The sequence below is a fragment of the Bos taurus genome, chromosome 5 (genome assembly GCF_002263795.3).
Source record: "Bos taurus isolate L1 Dominette 01449 registration number 42190680 breed Hereford chromosome 5, ARS-UCD2.0, whole genome shotgun sequence".
Lineage (NCBI taxonomy): Eukaryota > Metazoa > Chordata > Mammalia > Artiodactyla > Bovidae > Bos > Bos taurus.
This window is the reverse complement of record NC_037332.1, coordinates 28,967,513-28,989,638: the sequence shown is the minus strand read 5'-3', so window position 1 is coordinate 28,989,638 and position 22,126 is coordinate 28,967,513. Positions and strand designations below refer to the sequence as shown.

The 22,126-nt window shown below is 39.3% G+C and overlaps 1 protein-coding gene across 1 annotated transcript; it reads left to right on the top strand.

Annotated features, from left to right (window-relative positions):
* Positions 1-7,124: 7,124 nt before the first annotated feature.
* Positions 7,125-20,368, top strand: HIGD1C (HIG1 hypoxia inducible domain family member 1C). Its single transcript, XM_010805008.4, has 3 exons — positions 7,125-7,225; positions 12,293-12,427; positions 19,382-20,368. The coding sequence occupies exons 1-3, from the start codon at positions 7,132-7,134 to the stop codon at positions 19,444-19,446; spliced, it is 294 nt and encodes a 97-aa protein (XP_010803310.1). The 5' UTR covers positions 7,125-7,131; the 3' UTR covers positions 19,447-20,368.
* Positions 20,369-22,126: the final 1,758 nt, after the last annotated feature.

The following is a 22,126-nucleotide window of genomic DNA, read 5'->3' as shown; positions in this document are numbered from 1 at the left end:
TCATTTTCCTATTGCCATAAAATCTGCCAATATCTGACTATGGGTTTCCTTTACCTCTAACCTGCTTCTTATTTGTTTAATCTCAGCAAATTGCAAAATCACTGTTTGTCACTGTTACTCAAGCTGGGAACCCAAGACATCATCCTAGCTTTCTCTTTCTTCCTACAACCAGATACCGACCCTTCCCTTCTTCTTCCATTGCTTCTGCACACACCACTCCTTACTTCAATTAAGCCTCGCCACAGCCCCATCCCTCCCAAACTTCTCTATGATGCTTCTAGAAGCTAAATAAAAAACCACTTCCTGCCTGAAATACTTTGGTGGCTTCTCATGGCTTTCAGATCAAAGTTCAAAATCCTTAGCTTAAAATGCAAGATTCTGTAGTATAGTCTGAAATCAGGAAGCCCTGATTCCCCCAGCTCCGTTTTCCTATTTAAAGACTATTTGGCTATTCGAGGTCTTTTGTGTTTCCATACAAATTTAAAACATTTTTGTTCCATTTCTATGACAAATGGCATTGGTAATTTGAGAGGGATTGCACTGAATCTGTGGAGAAGGCAATGGCACCCCAACTCCAGTACTCTTGCCTGGAAAATCCCATGGATGGAGGAGCCTGTTGGGCTGTAGTCCATGGGGTCGCTAAGAGTCGGACACGACTGAGCAACTTCAATTTCACTTTTCACTTTCATGCATTGGAGAAGGAAATGGCAACCCACTCCAGTGTTCTTGCCTGGAGAATCCCAGGGATGGGGGAGCCTGGTGGGCTGCCGTCTATAGGGTCACAGAGAGTCGGACACAAATGAGGCGACGCAGCAGCAGCACTGAATCTGTAGATTGCCTCGGGTAGTAACAGGAGTTACTGCCTAAAGTAACAGGCAAATTTGGCCTTGGAATACGGAATGAAGCAGGGCAAAGGCTAATAGAGTTTTGCCAAGAAAACGCACTGGTCATAGCAAACACTCTCTTCCAACAACACAAGAGAAGACTCTACACATGGACATCACCAGATGGTCAACATCGAAATCAGATTGATTATATTCTTTGCAGCCAAAGATGGAGAAGCTCTATACAGTCAGCAAAAACAAGACCAGGAGCTGACTGTGGCTCAGATCATGAATTCCTTATTGCCAAATTCAGACTGAAATTGAAGAAAGTAGGGAAAACCACTAAACCATTCAGGTTTGACCTAAATCAAATCCCTTATGATTATACCTTGGAAGTGAGAAATAGATTTAAGGGACCAGATCTGATAGACAGAGTGCCTGATGAACTATGGACGGAGGTTCGTGACATTGTACAGGAGACAGGGATCAAGACCATCCCCATGGAAAAGAAATGCAAAAAAGCAAAATGGCTGTCTGGGGAGGTTTTACAAATAGCTGTGAAAAGAAGAGAAGCAAAAAGCAAAGGAGAAAAGGAAAGATATAAACATCTGAATGCAGAGTTCCAAAGAATAGCAAGAGATAAGAAAGCCTTCCTCAGCAATCAATGCAAAGAAATAGAGCAAAACAACAGAATGAGAAAGACTAGAGATCTCTTCCAGAAAATTAGAGATACCACGGGAACATTTCTTGCAAAGCTGGGCTCGATAAGGGACAGAAATGGTATGGACCTAACAGAAGCAGAAGATATTAAGAAGAGGTGGCAAGAATACACAGAAGAACTGTACAAAAAAGATCTTCACGACCCAGATAATCATGATGGTGTGATCACTGACCTAGAGCCAGAGATCCTGGAATGTGAAGTCAACTGGGCCTTAGAGAGCATCACTACGAACAAAGCTAGTGGAGGTGATGGAATTCCAGTTGAGCTATTTCAAATCCTAAAAGATGATGCTATGAAAGTGCTACACTCAATATGCCAGCAAATTTGGAAAACTTAGCAGTGCCCACAGGACTGGAAAAGGTCAGTTTTCATTCCAATCCCAAAGAAAGGCAATGCCAAAGAATGCTCAAACTACTGCACAATTGCACTCATCTCACACGCTAGTAAAGTAATGCTCAAAATTCTCCAAGCCAGGCTTCAGCAATATGTGAACCATGAATTTCCAGATGTTCAAGCTGGTTTTAGAAAAAGCAGAAGAACCAGAGATCAAATTGCCAACATCCCCTGGATCATTGAAAAAGCAAGAGAGTTCCAGAAAAGCATCTATTTCTGCCTTATTGACTATGCCAAAGCCTTTGACTCTGTGGATCACAATAAACTGTGGAAAATTCTTCAAGAGATGGGAATACCAGACCACCTGACCTGCCTCTTGAGAAACCTATATGCAGGTCAGGAAGCAACAGTTAGAACTGGACATGGAACAACACACTGGTTCCAAATAGGAAAAGGAGTACGTCAAGGCTATATATTGTCACCCTGCTTATTTAACTTATATGCAGAGTACATCATGAGAAACGCTGGGCTGGAAGAAGCACAAGTGGGAATCAGATTGCCGGGAGAAATATCAAACACCTCAGATATGCAGATGACACCACCCTTATGGCAGAAAGTGAAGAGGAAGTAAAGAGCCTCCTGACGAAAATGAAAGAGGAGAGTGAAAAAGTTGGCTTAAAACTCAACATTCAGAAAGCGAAGATCATGGCATCTGGTCCCACCACTTCATGGCAAATAGATGGGAAAACAGTATTTTGGGGGGCTCCAAAATCACTGCAGATGGTGACTGCAGCCATGAAAGTAAATGACGCTTACTTCTTGGAGGGAAAGTTATGACCAACCTAGATAGCATATTCAAAAGCAGAGACATTACTTTGCCAACAAAGGTCCATCTAGTCAAGGCTATGGTTTTTCCAGTGGTCATGTATGGATGTGAGAGTTGGACTGTGAAGAAGGCTGAGCACCAAAGAATTGATACTTTTGAACTGTGGTGTTGGAGAAGACTCTTGAGAGTCCCTTGGACTGCAAGGAGATCCAACCAGTCCATTCTAAAGGAGATCAGTCCTGAGTGTTCTTTGGTAGGACTGTGCTAACGCTGAAACTCCAATACTTTGGCCACCTCATGCGAAGAGCTGACTCATTGGAAAAGACTCTGATGCTGGGAGGGATTGGGGGCAGGAGAGAAGGGGACGACAGAGGATGAGATGGCTGGATGGCATCACCAACTCGATGGACATGAGTTTGAGTGAACTCTGGGAGTTGGTGATGGACAGGAAGGCCTGGCATGCTGCGATTCATGGGGTCGCAAAGAGTCAGACAAGACTGAGTGACTGAACTGAGCTCAACTGATCCTTTTACTCAAACAAGGTTTAGCCCCTCTCTGTTCCTGCCATGACTGTTATTTTATGGTGTCCTCAGGGGACAAAGCCTGGCTATTTACCCTGTTTCAGTTGTTACTTCCATGTGGAAGAGAAATTGGAGGCTGGTTGTAAGTAAGGCTGGTTGTAAGCTGGTGATGCTCAACATCACTAATCATTAGAAAAATGCAATGCTGAATCACCTCACACCAGTCAGAATGGCCATCATCAAATAGTCTAAAAACAAACCAAAAAAATGCTGAAGAGGGTGTGGAGAAAGGGAAACCCTCCTACACGATTGGTGGGAATTTAAAGTGGTATAATCATTATGGAGAACAATATGGAGGTTCCTTAAAAAACTAAATATCAATCTACCATATGATCCAGCAGTCTCAGTCCTTGGTATATGTTCACAAAAAAACATAATTCAAAAAAATACATGCATCCCAATGTTCACAGCAGCACAATTTACAATAGCCAAGACATAGAAGCAACCAAAATGTCCATCAGCAGATGAACAGATAAAGAAAATATGGTACGTGTATACAATGGAATATTACTCAGCCATAGAAAAGAATGACATAATGCCATTTGCAGCAAAATGGATGGACCCAGAGATTATTATACTAAGTGAAGTGAGTCAGAGACAGACAAATATCACATGATATCACTTATATGTGGAATCTAATTTTAAAAACAATACAAGGAACTTATTTACAAATAGTAACAAACTCACAAATCTTGAAATCAAACTTACTGTTACCAAAGGGAAAACGTGGGAGTAAGTGATAAATTAGGAGATTGGGATTAACATATACACACTACTATATATAAAATAGGTAACTAACAAAGACTTATACAGCACAGGGAACTCTACTCAATATTTTGTTAACAACTTACATGGGAAAAGAACCTAAAAAAAGAATGGATATATGTTTATGGAGAGAGAGAACTGATTCACTTTGCTATACACTTGAAACTAACACAATATTGTAAATCAACTATACTCCAATAAAAAAATTTTAATGAATAAAATGCAAGGGTCTCATGATCTGGCCTCACTGGTCGTATAGCTCCATCCTCTACAAGCCACTCCCACCCAATTCTACACCTTGAACCACTTTTGCTGTTTGCCTCTGTGCCTTTCCACAAGTTGTACCCTCTGCCTGCAACATCCCTACCATCTCTTCACCTAAAATCTATAAGTTTTCTTTAAAAAAAAATCCCATAAGTCACTTTCTCTAAAAGAATTCTTTAACTCTGCAGTTTGAATTTTAAGATCCTTTAGCTCCTATAAGTCCATACCTCTTCCTCCCATCATCTCAACAGGTTCTCACGTGACACTGCTTTACTCATCCATCTCCCCAACTTGATTCTGAGCTTCTTGAGGACAGGGCATTTGTCTTAAGACATCTTTCTGTCTGCAGCACTCAATTAACCTTTGTTAAACAAACAGTTGATCCCAGCCATTTTCTTCCTCTGCTGCTCTCAGGAGAAAGTACAAAATCTGAGTTAGACTTTCATTGTTGCTAAGAAATCTCATAATTTGCCCTCAGTTGCCACAAAGGACAAACCTTCACCACACTCATTTCCACAATGTTCCTCTCAGCAGACAGCTTCACTCTTCATTTCACAGAAGGGGGGAAAAAAAGTCACTGAGTAAGATCAGAAATTTAAGAATCTGCAACTACTAAAGCCCACTGAGCTCTAGAGTTCGTGAGACAAAACTAGAGGGTCCATGGCTTACAATGAAGATCCCGTGTGCCGCAGCTAAGACCCAACAGAGCCAAAGAAACAAATGAATATTAAAAAAAAAAAAAAAAAAAACAACCCATCAATTCTGTTTCTCTGAAGAATCTTGAGTAATGGACCAACTAAGGAAATGTTCCAGATTAAAGGAGTCTAAAAGACACTTGACAACCAAATGTAATGTGTATTGGAGTGGACTGGATCCTTGACAAGAAAAAAAAATTTTTTTTTTGCTGTTAAGGATTATTGGGACCATTAGTGAAATGTGAATAAAATCTTGAGATTATCATATTATAGCACTGTTAATTTCCTATTTTTGCTCTTTGTACGACGGTTATGTAACAAAATGCCCCAAGTGCACACAAAGTACATAGGGGTACAGGCCTATCCGTGTGCAACTTTCTTCAGGTGGCTCATAGGAAGGAAGAAACCATATCCAGAGGAAAATGATAAAGCAAACGCGACTAAATGTTAACAAAGGGGAATCCAAGTTATCAGATATACAGTTTTCTTGTAGTATTCTGGGAACTTTTCTGTAAATCTAAAATAATTAAAAACTTCAAACTTCTAAGGTAAAAGCGCAAACTCTACCTGGTCCTCTGTCCTCCACCTGAGGCGTTCGTGGCTGCAGTTGGGAGACCGGAGTCAGAATTTCTCTGAGGCCTCAAGGCTGCACCCTCACAGAAGCAGCGAAGACAGCGTCCACCACCACCTGCAGGGAAAGACAGTAGCTTCGCGCCGAGCAGGCGCAGCTCACTCACACCGTCTGTCTCCCAGCCCCGGGCCTTCGGATTGGCCGAGGGCGCAGTGATGTCACGTCCTTCCTGGCAGGGCAAGCGTGCAGCTCCCAGCTCCACGTGGAGCTCAGGTGCGAGGGCTTGGCGGTCAGATGAGGTCCCAACAGGCTCGCGGCTCCTCAGCCTCAGATCTCGGCCACCGTGGGCGGCCATCTGGCAAGCGCACTAAAAGACAACAAGAATCTTGGCCTCATAAAGCTAACCCCACTCCCACCTACAAACCCACTGTTGTAACCCTGCCCCCACTTTCCATTCAATTTCTGGACTAGGAGTTGGGTAACGGGGACTCAACCACAGAGGGAATTGGGAGCACCCTTTTGAAGGCAGAAGGAAAGGCCTTTTCTTGAAAAGCTTAATGTTTCCTTGAGTGTTATCTTCGAAAACCTAATGTTTGTGGTCCAGGTCCTGCTACTAGTAAGTTTCCAGCTGGGGCTTATGAAACCTTGGCCAATACCAGCCGGCCACTCCTCCTTGCTGGGGCGAGGGTACTGGCTTTCCCATTATCAATTAATTAGAAATTGCACCTGAACGTGTCCCGTCTTTGCAAAGCCTGTTCTGATCCACGGCTTCCTGCTAAGCGAACACCAGAAGACAGGCTGCAGGTGGTGGAGTACGCTAAAGGTATTGTGCTTCTGCCGTTTACCAGATTACATTTTCTGATGAAAGCTGGTTGATATCAAAGAATGAAGCCATCGTATTTCAGATTTGAGGGTTAAAAATAGAGGGTTGCACGGATAACAAACAGATAATTCCAGCTCATGTTGATTGTGATTATAGTTGCTCTTGCTAGCTTCCTCGTTCATCTTATGCAGACAAGGAAGATTATTTCAATTGACTAGGTACACCTGGTACATGGTAGGTGCTTGGTAAAAATCTCAATGACTTTATAGTACCCTACACATTCTGCAGAACTGGAGTGGTCATTCTCCCAGCAACTGTAAATCTGGAGTAATTTTTGCCTATGTTGGCTTTGCCATCATTCTTTGAAACTGTATTTTGTAATAGAAACTCTGCTCTTACTCTTTGTGGAAGTTCTGAGATTCCCAATGATTACAAATGCTGAACAGTGAAAGGGGACTGAGTAACACTCCTATGATGTATGGTTTTACTCTGTATTCATGGAATCTGATTATTATTTACCACTCTGTATATTTCTTTTTCCTCCACCCCTAAACAAAATGAAAGGATTCCACAATGCAGAGGGTGAAAGAAAGATAACTTTATTTCAGTTGAGCAGACAGTCATGTCAAGCAAATGAAGAACACATAAGAGTATATTGGAAGAGGGAAACGGATTCTTTCTGATCATTCATAGCAACCGCATTTATCCCCTAGTTATTAGAGAGAAGAATGTCTTCAGATAACCAGTGGTCAGCAGATGAAGACGAAGGCCAGTTATCCCGACTGATCAGAAAATCTAGAGACTCCCCATTTGTCCCTGTAGGTAAGTACAAGCCTTGACTGGATACTGTAGAACTGTAATAACACAATAATACCTCGACCAGTATCTTTGAGTATTGAGATATTTTATATAATTGAATACTTTCAGATAATTGAAGCTAAGCCCTGCTATGCATGTATGAGTTAAACTTTCAGCACGGTTCCTAGTATATGACAAATACTCAGTAAATGTTAGCTATTATTATTATGAAGCATCAGATTTTTATTCCATTTAATTCATTTTCATTCACAGTCTATTTAAAAGTACTCATTGCCAAGTACTTCCCTGGTGGTCCAGTGGTTAAGATTCTGCATGTCCAGTGCAGGGGGGATGGGTTCAATGCCTAATTGGGGAACTAAGATCCCACATGCCTCTTGGCACAGCCAATAAATAAATATAAAAAATAAAATTACAGTTTTATATAAAAAAATTTTTTAAAAACTTCCCAACCAGTCTAAATAGAATTGAGTGAATAGACTGTAACTTTCCTATAATGATTCAGAATCAGTAGCAGCCAAATCAGTTTATTAGACTGAGTCTGTTAGGAACTATTAAGATGTATACAGAGACTCTGTATACAGAGTTATGACTTTTTGACTTTGAGATGATGAGAAAGCAATGTGCATTCAAGTAGAAATCATCCTTTGAATGTTGGTCTTTTCCTGGGCTAACGATGTGTGATACAATACTCTTATGATGGTGCTGGCTAGCAGCAGCTCCCAGTCAGCCTCACCATCATGAAGGTAAACACCCAATACCTTTACAACCACTCTGTACCCAACATCCTGTTTTTCACTTTCAGTATGATATTCAATCAGTTACATGAGATATTCAACACTGTATTATAAAATAGGCTTTGCATTCAATGATTTTGCCTAACTACAGGCTAATGTAGGTACTCTGAGCACGTTTAAAGTAGGCTCGGCTTCAATAGGTGAGGTTGTATTAAATGAATTTTTGACTTACAGTATTTTCAACTTATGGGTTTATCAAGATGTAATCCCATCACGAGTTAAGGAAGATCTACATATCTCTTTAAGTTCTTGTGTCCAATGTTTATAGATTTTTCTCTTTCTTCCATTACTGTTGGGTACCATCAGAAACTTTTGCTTCTAATATTTTGTGTTGCCAGAAGCTAGATACCCAAGCTCAAAGAACTGTGAGTCAATTCAGAGTTAAGAAGCTCTGAATGAAAGTCTGGGCCTACCTATATAATTGAGAGCATGAACTTTGGTGTTCATTCTCTGAGGCTTGTTGTTGGCTTCCTGATGTGTTCCAGATGCTAAGATTGATGGTTAAATAAATGCTTGATGCAAGAAGTATCAATATTATTATAATTGTATCTGGAGTCTTGGCCTCTTTATCCTTTCCCAACACATTTAATGTGTTTACATTTTTATCAAATACTATATATATGTGGAATTAAAAAAAAAATCTAAGCACCAGTATTTTGTTTCAAAAGCTAAACTTTCTTTTCCTTCTCTTTTGGATACTTTAGCTGCCCTAAGCATTATTAGTGTATACTTCAGCCATCCCTCTCTCCTAGTGTTTAGTCTGGAAACTATTTTAAAAAAAAGTATTTAAATCATACATATATACAGGTAACTATACTCAATATAGTGTGATTAACTATAAATGGAAAAGAATATGAATAAGAATATATATATGTAAAACAGAATCACTTTGTTGTACAGCAGAAATTAACACAAGGTTGTAAATCAATTATACTTCAATAAAATTTAAATGTATATATATATAAATCAGACAAACATAAGTTTGTGATTAATTCCACAAAAGCTTCTAGATAGGTATAAGTCATATGTTTCCATTAAATGTCACTACAAATCTAGCAACTTTATGTGTCATTATTCACGTATCAAAAATAATCAAAATTTTACTTTAAAGTAGTATTCTGTGTTTAAAAGTTTCACTTAATTTGATTAAGGCTTGTAATAGCACAAGAAAGGGAGGCAAATAATTTTATAGTGATTATTTTATCATCTTTAGCATTTTTAACTAGAAAAAAAATTCAAGAACTCAGTGTCACTTGAACAGATCACTATAATGAACAGATTAATCACTGTGTCTGTTGTAAATTAAATTGTTTTTCCAGAGACATTTAGGGTGATTAAAGTAGAAAGATGAAAGTGTTTCCAGCTAAACTCAATTATATACAAACTACAGAGATTCTGTATGGAAAACAGTAAAGGGTCTGACTTTAATCTCTAAAAGAAGCAAAACAAATTTCAGTAAGAACAGAGTCTTGATAAGGGAAGAGAGCCAAGTTTTTGCTAGAAAACTAAATGATAAAATTTGTGTTATATATTACTGGTTTGTTTTACTCGTTTTATTAAGAATATCTACTAAGTATTTTCTTCCGCAGGATGGAGTATTCTATGCAGATAATTTATAGAACGTTTTAATTTCTTATCTTGACTTCTGTCGTTATAATTGATTTATATTGTTTAAAATCTTATGCTCACTGCTAAGGTCTAAATAATGACACTTCAAAACATTACATGTTATTTAAACTCTGTGTCAATAGATTATTTATTTTTGCTTCTTTTACTTAATATTTCATAGTAGTATATTATACTATAATGTAAGCATAATTATATTTACAATTTTTTTTACAGCTCTGATAGTTTTTCCTCTGTTTGGGCCATTTGGGTTGTTTTGTTTTTCCTCATTCATAGTGTAGCCATAAACATCTGTGTCAACTTCTTGACTTTTCTTTTGCTTACTTCCTTGGAGTATTTTCCCCAAAGTAGAATTTTCAGGGCATGAAGCATGTTCAGTTTTTTTTTAATTTTATTTTTAATTGGAGGGTAATTACTTTACAATATTGTGATGGTTTCTGTCATATATCAACATGAATCAGTCATAGGTACACATATGTCCCTTCCCTCTTAAACTTCTCATATGTTAGTTTAATATCAATTATTATATCTTTTCAGATTTCTTTCCAGAATGATTTGGCTAAATCTTTACAGAGCTTTCAGCATTGTACCTGTTTCTCAGTGTACCTGCCATCACTGTTTTACTGTAATTTGTTTTTTGCTGTTTTTGTTTGTCATTTTTATTTCAATTTCACTTGTTGCTAATTAGCATACAAAATTTTCATATAAATGTGATTATTTACTCTGATTCTTAGAATAAATATATCCTCACCCACCCATAGAGGCAAACACACGCCAACATAGTTAGTCGAAACTTGCTATTCTAGTTAAGCACCAATTGCATTTCCATATACTAACATCAAACACATGGAAGCCAAAATTAAAGCCATGAGACCATTTACAGTCACTCTAAAGAAAACGAAATGATTAGGGTTTTCCTGGTGGCTCAGACAGTAAAGAATCTGCCTGTAGTGCAGGAGACGTGGGTTCAATCCCTGAGTCGGGAAGATTCCCTAGAGAAGAGAATAGCTACCCACTTCAGTACTCTTGCCTGGAAAATTCCATGGACAGGGGACAGGGGAGCCTGGCAGGCTACAGTCCATGGTGTTGCAAAGAGTCAGACACGACTGAGCAACTAACGCTTTCACTTTCAAGCTTCAGAAAACATGTATAAAATCTGTATGGTGAAAAATACAAAATGCTAATGAAAGAAATCAAAGAAGACCTAAATGAATATAGAGACTGTTGTGTTCGTGGATTGTATGACTCAATAAAGATGTCAGTTTTCCCCAAACTCATCTATGGGTTTAGTGTAATTCCTATCAAAATACCAGCAATGGGGTTTTTTTGTAGATGTAAACAAACTTATTCTAAAATTCATATAAAGGCAAAAGTTCTAGAATGACTAAAACAACCTCTTTTTAAATTTATTTATTTTTTATTGAAGGATAATTGCTTTGCTGTATGGCTCAGGAAATTCAAACAGGGGCTCTGTATTAACCTAGAGGGCTGGGATGGGGAGGGAGATGGGAGGGAGCTTCAAGAGGGGATACATGTATACCTACGGCTGATTCATGTTGAGATTTGACATAAAGCAACCTTTTTGAGAAAAAGCGGGAGGAATCATCCTTACCTGAAGTTAAGGGTTACTATAGAGATATAGTAGTCAAGACAATGTGGTATTGATGAAAGTAGGTGCATAAATCAGTAGAACAGAGAGCCCCCAAATAGAGCCACGCTTTTACCATGCAGAAGTTTCCTTTATTCTGTCATCAAAATACAGCATTTTTGTCCTCACTTTAAGTCTACCTTACCCCTTTTTTAGATGTCATAAATATTCTGTTCTATTTTCTTCTAGATTTTCTTAATAAATTTGTTTTGTTTTCATACTTAACTCTAACCCATCCAGAGTTTTTTGGAGGGTCTGGTGTGAGATGTAAATTCAAGCTAATTCAGATAGTCATCCCCTTATTTGTTATATGGTTATTTTGATTTGTCATGGATTAACTTCTCACACTGTTTCAAATCACTTACTAGAATTTTCCCTATTCAGTTGATTGCTATTCAGGTTTCTGTTTTAGAGTCAACTGCATACAATCTTGGTTGTCACAGCTGTATATTCAGTTCTTGACATGTGTAAGGAATACAAAAATATTTGTATGGGCTTCTGGAATTTTTTAGAATCACAGTTCTTCCCAGATTCACAGGCTTCTCATGCAAATATTCACACCTTTTTACCTCTTATTAAAAATCAACAGGTCATTTTCACTTAAGATATTAAAGTTTCTTTCACTTCACTAGATTTACTCCTTATTTAATATTAATAAAAAGTAGAGAGGAATAAAGCCAAACACCCAAAAGCTTTGAATGCTGAGATTTTGGTTGGTTCACTCACTGGTTAAACAGCTTGCCCCAAATAAAAGTCTTACTGCTTACAAATTTGAAACCATGCCTCAGGAAAACACTAGACAAGTTTCTATACTATATAATTTGATTTTTTCTGAAAGAGTCAAAACTGCAGATACTGAATCCATTAATGAAGTATTTTTTTGGTGTTTTGCTTGCTTATCTTCCACATACTGATCCCATGGGCAGCCCTTTATTCAAATTTCTAAGTTCTTGGGAAATTTTAGCCTGCTATTTATATAATCTCTACTTTTTTAATTTACAGGGATAGCAGGCTTTGTGACTGTGGTGTCCTATGGTCTTTACAAGTTAAAATACAGAAGAGATCAGAAAATGTCCATTCATCTTATTCACATGAGAGTTGCTGCCCAAGGATTTGTTGTAGGAGCTGTGACTCTAGGTAACCTACTTAATTTGTATATGATTTAACCATCTTTGAGAGTATTTTCATTATTCATTCATTCAGATTAGAGTATTTTTATTTATTCATTCATTTATATTCATTCATGAATATTGGATCAAGATGATTAATGGAGGAGGATTGGAAAGAAAGGCAGCGATCTTCACTTGGTTGAGGTTGCTGCCCAGTTATAGGCTTAATGTCGTGGTATTTTAAGCACTGAAAAAACCTCAGTAGGCAAAGGTACAAAATTCCAGTTATAAAATGCATAAGTCATGGGGATATAATGTATAGCATGGTGACTATAGTTAATAATGCTGTATTGCATATTTGAAGGTTGCCTAGAGAGTAGATCTTGAAAGTTCTCATCAAAAGGAAAAATTCTGTAACTATATCTGGTGATAAATGTTAACTAGGCTTATTGTGATGATCATTTCACAATACATACAAATACAGAATCATTATGTTGTATACCATAATGTTGTATGTGAAATATACTTCAATTTTTAAAAGGAAAAACCCGGTAAATAACTAAGTTATAGTTTGTATTATCCTCTGTGATAAAAGGACCAGTGAATAGTTTATACCCTATGTAACTCAGCTATTCAGCTTGAGCAATAGGCAATTTTTTTTATTAGTCTGTAAATTAAGTGACATTTACACAGTAAAATCCAAAGAATGGTGTAAAATTATCTGGTTTATTCAGGCTATATCAACAGCTAAATCAGATAGTTCAGATAGACAAAGAATTTACTTTGGGACCTAAATTATCTAGGGTTTCTTGTCTACATTAATAAGAACAAGTCACAATGTTCTTAGCTCCCCTTCATACTGTGCAAAGTAGATTCTGCCTGAGTAGATCTAGGATTATGAGATGATGAGTGTGGGACTTGCCTAGAGGGAGTTATATGGTAATTATCTTCTTACTATGAGTTGTGATATGTGATACTTGAACAAAATACAACAGGAAACGTTACTACAGAGTAATGTGTTCTCATTTTCATCATTCAGCAAACCCTGAGCACGTGCTCTGTGCAAGGCACTGTGCTGGTCTAGGGATATAAAAAGTAACTCCCTGCCCTCCAACAGTTTAGTCTCCTTAGGGAGAGAGACCAAGAGCTGCTGCTGCTGCTAAGTCGCTTCAGTCGTGTGCGACTCTGTGCGACCCCATAGACAGCAGCCCACCAGGCTCCCCCATCCCTGGGATTCTCCAGGCAAGAACACTGGAGTGGGTTGCCATTTCCTTCTCCAGTGCATGAAAGTGAAAAGTGCAAGTGAAGTCGCTCAGTCGTGTCTGACTCTTAGCGACCCCATGGACTGCAGCCCACCAGGCTCCTCCGTCCATGGGATTTTCCAGGCAAGAGTACTGGAGTGGGGTGCCATTGCCTTCTCTGAGACCAAGAGCAGGAAAAGACAGTATAAAGTCAAATGGACGACAGCAAAATAACACAGGTTGCCATGGAAGCACAAGCACAAAGGAGGGGCATCTAGAGCTGAGAATCCAGGGAGGCCTCTCTAAGGATGCAAACCATGTGGTGAGCCAAGAATATAGAGGAAATAACTAAGCAGGGAAGGAAGTTGGGGCTCTAGGCAGAGGAAAAAGTCACAAAAGCATGGCGTGTTAGTGGAACTCTACATAGCTTGGTATGGTAGGAGATAAATCTGTGTTTGTTGAGACTGTAGAACTACTAGTAGTAACATAAAGTAAGAGAATTGTTATAGGTATTTGGATTTATGTAATCGTAAGGCTCTTGCTTATGTATCAGGAACTGGGACCTGAAGTGGTCAGAGCAAGCAGTTATTAAGAAATGGTAGATGAAAAATGAGAAAAGCAAGGAAAATCTAGAACCTACAAGGATGACCTAGAACACACAGGATATTCTGGAATCCTTGTGGAGTTCTCACCATTTCTAAGCCTTCAAAGTAGATGCTGGGAGTGACATAGAAAAAGCTGATGCCCCTCATCCTGGAACTAAACACAGACCTGGCCAAGGAGTCAGAGAAAGTGAAAGAGGAAAGTCAGCGGGAGCCATGGTAGCTGCACTCCTGATTGCTGCCCCATGCCAACGAAGTGGTCCAGCAGATACGCAAAAACACGCTGCAGCAGTGCCTTGTCGGGTTAAGAGACCTTGGCTGTTGCTTTACCTCTGCCTTCTAGGCTCATGCTAAATATCTCCTGTGCAGTTTTTCAGGGAATGAAAGTGTCAACTTAAAAAAATGCACAATGTGACAGTTGCGAGTTGAGGTTTATTTGGGGCAAAATGAAGATTTCAGCCTGGGAGGCAGCACCTCAGATAGCTCTGAGAAATTACTCCAAAGAGGCAGGGGTCGGGTGGAGTGGGGGTAACATCATTCTGTATGTGATTTTGGTGAAGGGGGAATACATGGAGTCAAACACATAGCTTCCAGAAGGTTTCTGCTAGTCTTGTGAAGCTTTCTGGTGGTCACAAAGAATAGTCATCACTATGAAGGATTTTAGTGCTTTTCTAGATAGGAGATATAAGAATTGGGCTCATTAAGTCAGCTCCTGAAAATATCTAACTATCTGAAGACCTGCCTTCCCAGGTTTTCCCTGAGCACAGAGTGCCTCATTTCTGCTTTCTACCCTAAACTCCTTTCGGGGGGTGTTGAAAATCAAGAGCTGCAGCAGCAGCGCACGATTTAATACTTATCAAGGTAGATGGCAAGTTCCAATTTGTAGTTGACAAAAGGAAAGGAATTTTGGAAAACCTAGTTACATTTTAGCTAAGTTGACACAACACAAATCCATCACCTTCTACTACTTGTCCACCTGGCATCCATATATACATCTCTTAATACACTTACCTTCAAATAAAAACAAATGGCAAAATCAAACATGCCTTGTATAACCGAAAACATGCTCTCTCCCCAAGTTTCCCTTTGGGTGATGTTGATTCATTTTTGAGCTGAGTCATGTTCCCTTTTGATATCCTGTGACTTAAATACTGAGATATAAGTTTAACTACTATTAACACTTTTTATATTAGATGGTAGGTAAATGAAAGTGGCAAACAGTAAAAAAAAAAAACAAAAACAAAAACAAAAACTGGTGAATATACACAAGTGTATTCATATAAAAACAAGGAATAAATATTCCTAACCATCACAGTCTTTGTTTTTGCAACTGGTCAGGTAAGCATGGCTCATATTATAACCATGTTTTTCCACTAGGCATTTTTCCATCCTTTGCCTTCCAAAAACACCTTGGCTATTCATAGTTATTTGACTGGGCTGTTAACCCAAACCTTCATTCTTAAATGATGTGGGTCATTAATCATCCTTCCTGTATTGGGTGTAATTTTCCACCTTCTTTAATCACAGGACATGGGAGTACTAAGAAATGCCCCAGAAGGTATACATTCCAGACACCCTTTTCCCTAGCCTAACAATATAGCAGCAATTTCCCCTTGATAGATCAGATCAGTGTAATGGACTGATATGCTATCCTGTGGAACAGAGATGATCAAGGTCCTACAGACTAGATTGTGGCATAGGGCTGAAAAGTTCACACAGTCCTGAGACTGAACACTGAAAGTATACCACTGACCCTGCCAGATGAAAGCAAACTGCTTCTGACAGTCTTTTTATACTAAAAGGTGTACAGAAAAAAGCAATCCATCAGATTAACAGCTGCAAATCAGGTAGCAAAAATTATGTTGGTTTGCTATAGCACTGAAACCACACCTGTATGATAGCTGCAATTAGACTGATCACCTGATTAAGTTTTTATAAATCCATTATCATTCTCTAAGATCTCTCTGCCTTCTGGCAAAAGAGGCAAAATGAATAGAGATGTGGTAGAAATCGCCACCCTGGCATCTTTAAAGGTGTTGCTGATGACACTAAGCTGTACAGTCCCCCTGGGAATGCAGTATTACTTTGATAATAGATGCATATAGAATGGTTTACACTTAGCTTTCCCTACCATAAGAGCCCTTACTCCACAGGTCAGAAGAACCACTGCTCTACCATGGAAGTATACTAAGGAAGTTCTGGTATTTCAGCTTCATTTAGTGGAGACTACTTTTTGGTCCAAGTTTCAATCTTTCTCAGACAGATGTAGAGGACTGTTTCTCCTGGCAAAGGAGTGTCAGTAAGATATCGGGGCTCAAGGACCCACTTTCACTGAAATCTGACCATATGTCCCCATTTCAATTTTCAGAGTCCCATTCCTTCCAAAGCAATGCCCTAAACTTTAATATAAGAGGTGTTGTGAGGTTGGGAATTCATTTTGTGTTGTGATTAATCACTCACAAGATGAGACTCTGTGGATATTTTTCAAAAGTAGCAATCTCATGGCCATAGGAATTGAGTTTCTTTTTGGAAAGTCATAAAGCTTTCAGATCCCTCCTGCAAACCTGAGCTAGGAATTAAAAGCTATGAGCCCAGGGACTTCCCTGGAGGTCCAGTGGCTAAGGCTCCAAGCTCCCAATGCAGGGACTTGGCTTTGATCCCACATGCTGCAACTTTGTGAGACCTTGTGTATCTAAATAAAAAAATAAATTGCATCTTTAAAAAAAAAAAAAGCCATGAGCCCATTGTATAGTTTTCCCAAGTTTTCCAGTACACTTAGAAGTAACCAACTATATTATACTTCATATTCCCACTAAATGTTCTGCGGCAGTATATACTTGATCACCTAAGGTCTTGCTTTCTATAGGCACCTGGTTAAGGGTATCTGCAAGGTGATAATTTTTTAAATGTTTTGCTAATGTATGCCATGGACTGCCAGCATACTCTTAGCCACTGAAAGTGGGGAGAAAGGCCATTCATACCTTTAAATCTAATCAGATTAGAGAATCAACTCCAAATAACCCAGAACTAATTCACAGAACCAATCCTCTGGGTTATGTTATGTTATGTTAGGGTTATGTTCCTCTGGGAGCTTCTAATACCAAATTCTGTATCATTCTGTTCAATCCGATAAGCAAACCTACTAGCTGTTTTTGTTGTTAGTCACTAAGTCATGTCCAGCTCTTTCATAACCTCATGAACTATAGCCAGGCTCCTCTGTCCATGGGATTTCCCAGGCAAGAATACTGGAGTGGGTTGCCATTTCCTTCAAAAACTACTAGTAGTGATATAGAAAAAGGGATTTATTATAGAGATATGACCTTAAGCAATTTGGGGAGCTGGTCAAACAGTCCATGTTAGGCTGTTGGTTATATTTCTAATCCTGGCACCTGAATAACGCAGCAGTTGGGAAGGAAAAAGAAACTAGACTCTGCAAGGATGAAGTGGAACCCACAAAGACAGGTGGAAACTTGAGTCAGAATCTTGTCGACTCTGATCTAGATGGCATGCCTGTTCAGAAAAGCTGGCACCTTCTATTATCCACATCTGGCCCAGGAGCCAGAAAAGCTAATAGAGGAGATTCACAAGGAGCTGAAAGGCCTGTGGGCTTGACTGCTGCCCAACAGTAGCAGAGACAGCCAGCAGATAAACAACACACACAAACTATAATAGCACCTGGTCCTCTATACTAAGCCTAACAAGTGCAAAAAGTATTTGGCAGGTGCTGCTTCACTTTTCACCTTCAGATCTCAAGTCAAATGTCTCTCATGGCCAAGCTAACTCAGAACTATGCAGAAAAGGAGGCTTCCCTAGTAGCTCAGTTGGTAAAGAATCTGCCTGCAGTGCAAGAGACACGAGTTTGATCCCTGGGTCAGGTAAGATCCCTGGAGAAGGAAATGGCAAACTACTAGAGTATTCTTGGACAGAGGATTCTGACGGGCGACAGTCCACGGGATCGCAAGAGTCGGACACGACTTAGCAACTAAACTACCACCACCACCATGCAGAGAAGGGAATCCTGGAAAACATAGTGACAGCTGAGCTAAATTGATATAAAACAGATCCCCCTGTAGATTTTCATGGTTGCTAGTTGAGGAGTAACAAGATGAAGTAAACCAGCGAAGGGTTTAAACAGGGGAGGGTTTAAACATAGTCAGGATAACAGTTTAGAAAGATGCCTGTGGGGGGACTTCCCTGGTAGTCCAGCGATTAAGACTCCCCACTCCCAATTCAGGGGGCATGGGTTCTATCCCTGGTGGAAGAATTAAGATCCTGCATGCCTTACTGAGCTTCCCGGGTGGTGCTAGTGGTAAAGAACCTGCCTGCCAAGGCAGGAGATACGTGTTTGATCCCTGGTTCAGGAAGATCCCCTGGAGGAGGGCATGGCAACCCATGCCAGTATTCTTGCTTGGAGAATCCCATGGACAGAGGAGCCCAGTGTGCTACAGTCCATAAGGTCATAAAGAGTCAGACACAACCGAGATGATTTTGCACCCAAGCACACATGCCACACTGCGCAGCCAAAGCCAAAAACAAAACAAAACAAAAAAGATTTATCAGTATATTGACTGACTATAGTACATTTATTTTGTTTATAAGTGTACATTTTGAGGGGCATGCTCAACATATTTGCTTATATACAAGTTTTGGAGACCATCTACATATGGAATGTAGAAATGTCACATTTAATATAGTCTATATGTGGGTCTCACTCTCAGAAGAGAGATCTACTTGCTTACAAGTGAAACAACAGGTGTGAATGAGGTGAGAAAAGCATTGGGATCAGAACTGCAGGAAACACCTACATTTAAGAGGTAGCGTGCATGTGTCCAACTCTTTGTGACCCCACGGACTGTATAGCCCAGCAGGCTTCTCTGTCCATGGGATTTTCCAGGCGAGAATACTGGGTTGGTTCAAGTGTGTTGCTGTTTCCTACTCTGGGGATCTTCCCAACTCAGGGATCGAAGTTGAGTTTTGTTTTGTTTTTTCCTGGAGCCACTTGTATGATCTAAACCCAAAATTAATAAGATAGAGGGTGTTTGTTTTTAATTGTAGGTTAGTTTTAGAAAAAATACAAGTGAAGAAATGCAGTGTTTGTTTCCCGTGAATACTCTATTGATATACGTATTTTGTTTCTAGGTGTTCTCTACTCTATGTACAAGGATTACATTAGACCTCGATTCTTCAATAGGTACAAAAAATGAAGTTACACACAAGAAAAATAAGAAGCCTTCTGAAAAGTACCTACGAAGAATGAATTTTCAATATGTGGCCAATTATACTGCAGAAGTTTCAGCCAGCATTCTCATAGCCTTCAATTGTTTAAGATGTTGACTTCCAAATCAACAATCATAAATAGTCAACTAAAAAATGTATTTGTTGATGTCTTTTAGAACCTAGGACATGATTTTCTGACTTTTAAATTTCTTATTTTTTAGTTAGTGGCAGAAAATAATCTATATTATGCCAAATCAATCTGAAAATTAGAAGTTATATAATGGCTATAGAAAAAATTTCTTCATATTAAATGTGATGCTGTATTCATCGCTTAATTCTCTCCAGACAGGGCAGGGTAATTAAGGCTTTCACAAAGTCCTTTTTAGAATCGGCAAAAATTACATCAGAGGCAAATGAATGGCCACGTTGTTATTTAAATTTGGTTCTGCCCTGAGGGCCCCTGTGGGGCAGCAGGGCTGTGCACTGCAAGGCGGGTGCCAGTGAAATTAAAAAAAAAAAAAAATTGGTTTACCACTCTACACCTCACTCTCATACAGAAACTTGACTTATTTACCACAAACATAAATGTCTAACATTAAATACTTGTGTATTCATCTTTATACTTTTTGAAAGTATTTCTAAGAATACAAAGGTAAATTGCTACAACAATCCCTTTTCCCTCAAATGGCAGTATTGTGGGAGTGGAAAGATTTAGTCCTTTTGGGCTACTGCTAATCTGGCATGACACTGCAGAAAACACAAGAAACAAAGAAGATAATAAACGTGAAGTATACCTGAGGCCCCAAGCTCCTCTGTAAGCCCTAGGGTTGTAAAAACTAGTTCCATCTTGTTGAAGTCCTAACTGCTATGCCTCAGATTTATTCTGACTCCAGGCATGGGAAAGAAAACCAAAGTGGGGAAAAGAAAGTACCCACTGAGATAAAAACAAGAATGCAAGGTAAAAAAAACAAAAAATACACTAAAATGCATGTAATATGATCTGTGGTGATGATTTCCTCTTCCTTGATATTTTCTGTAGTAGAGAAATACTCTGACAGGAAGGTGAAGTCTAGCGTTTGGGGAAGGGAAAAATGCAAGAATGTTTGAACATCTATCTGCAGTCTAGACACTAACTCACTGTTCTATGTATTATATGCACTCTTCTCTACTGGCTCAGGGTAATTATTTTTAAAGTTGCCATCTGCACCTACTATGAGGCTCTTCAGGTGCCACCAACAAACAGACGTGTTTCAGTCAACACTTTAGAAAACATGATGTGGCCAAAGTACTGGAGTTTCAGCTTTGGCATCATTCCTTCCAAAGAAATCCTAGGGCTGATCTCCTTTAGAATGGACTGGTTGGATCTCCTTGCAGTCCAGGGACTCTCAAGAGTCTTCTCCAACACCACAGTTCAAAAGCATCAATTCTTCGGTGCTCAGCTTTCTTCACAGTCCAACTCTCACATCCATACGTGACCACTGGAAAAACCCTACCCTTGACTAGACAGACCTTTGTTGGCAGAGTAATATTTCTGCTTTTGAATATGCTATCTAGGTTGGTCATAACTTTCCTTCCAAGGAGTAAGCGTCTTTTAATTTCATGGCTGCAGTCACCATCTGCAGTGATTTTGGAGCCCAAAAAAATAAAGTCTGACACTGTTTTCACTATTTCCCCATCTAATTCCCATGAAGTGATGGGACCAGATGCCATGATCTTCGCTTTCTGAATGTTGAGTTTTAAGCCAACTTTTCCACTCTCCTCTTTCACCTTCATCAAGAGGCTTTTTAGTTCCTCTTCACTTTCTGCCATAAGGGTGGTGTCATCTGCATATCTGAGGTTATTGATATTTCTCTCAGCAATATTGATTCCAGCTTGTGCTTCTTCCAGCCCAGCATTTCTCATGATGTACTCTGCATATAAGTTAAATAAGCAGGGTGACAATATACAGCCTTGATGTACTCCTTTTCCTATTTGGAACCAGTCTGTTTTTCCATGTCCAGTTCTAACTGTTGCTTCCTGACCTGCATACAAATTTCTCAAGAGGCAGATCAGGTGGTCTGGTATTCCCATCTCTTTCAGAATTTTCCACAGTTTATTGTGATCCACACAGTCAAAGGCTTTGGCACAGTCAATAAAGCAGAAATAGATGTTTTTCTGGAACTCTCTTGCTTTTTCCATGATCCAGTGGATGTTGGCAATTTGATCTCTGGTTCCTCTGCCTTTTCTAAAACCAGCTTGAACATCTGCAAGTTCATGGTTCACGTATTGCTGAAGCCTGGCTTGGAGAATTTTGAGCATTACTTTACTAGCGTGTGAGATGAGTGCAATTGTGTGGTAGTTTGAGCATTCTTTGGCATTGCCTTTCTTTGGGACTGGAATGAAAACTGCCCTTTTCCAGTCCTGTGGCCACTGCTGAGTTTTCCAAATTTGCTGGCATACTGAGTGCAGCACTTTGGCAGCATCATCTTTCAGGATTTGAAATAGCTCAACTGGAATTCCATCACCTCCACTAGCTTTGTTCATAGTGATGCTTTCTAAGGCCCACTTGACTTCACATTCCAGGATCTCTGGCTCTAGGTGAGTGATTACACCATTGTGATTATCTGGGTCGTGAAGATCTTTTTTGTACAGTTCTTCTGTGTATTCTTGCCACCTCTTCTTAATATC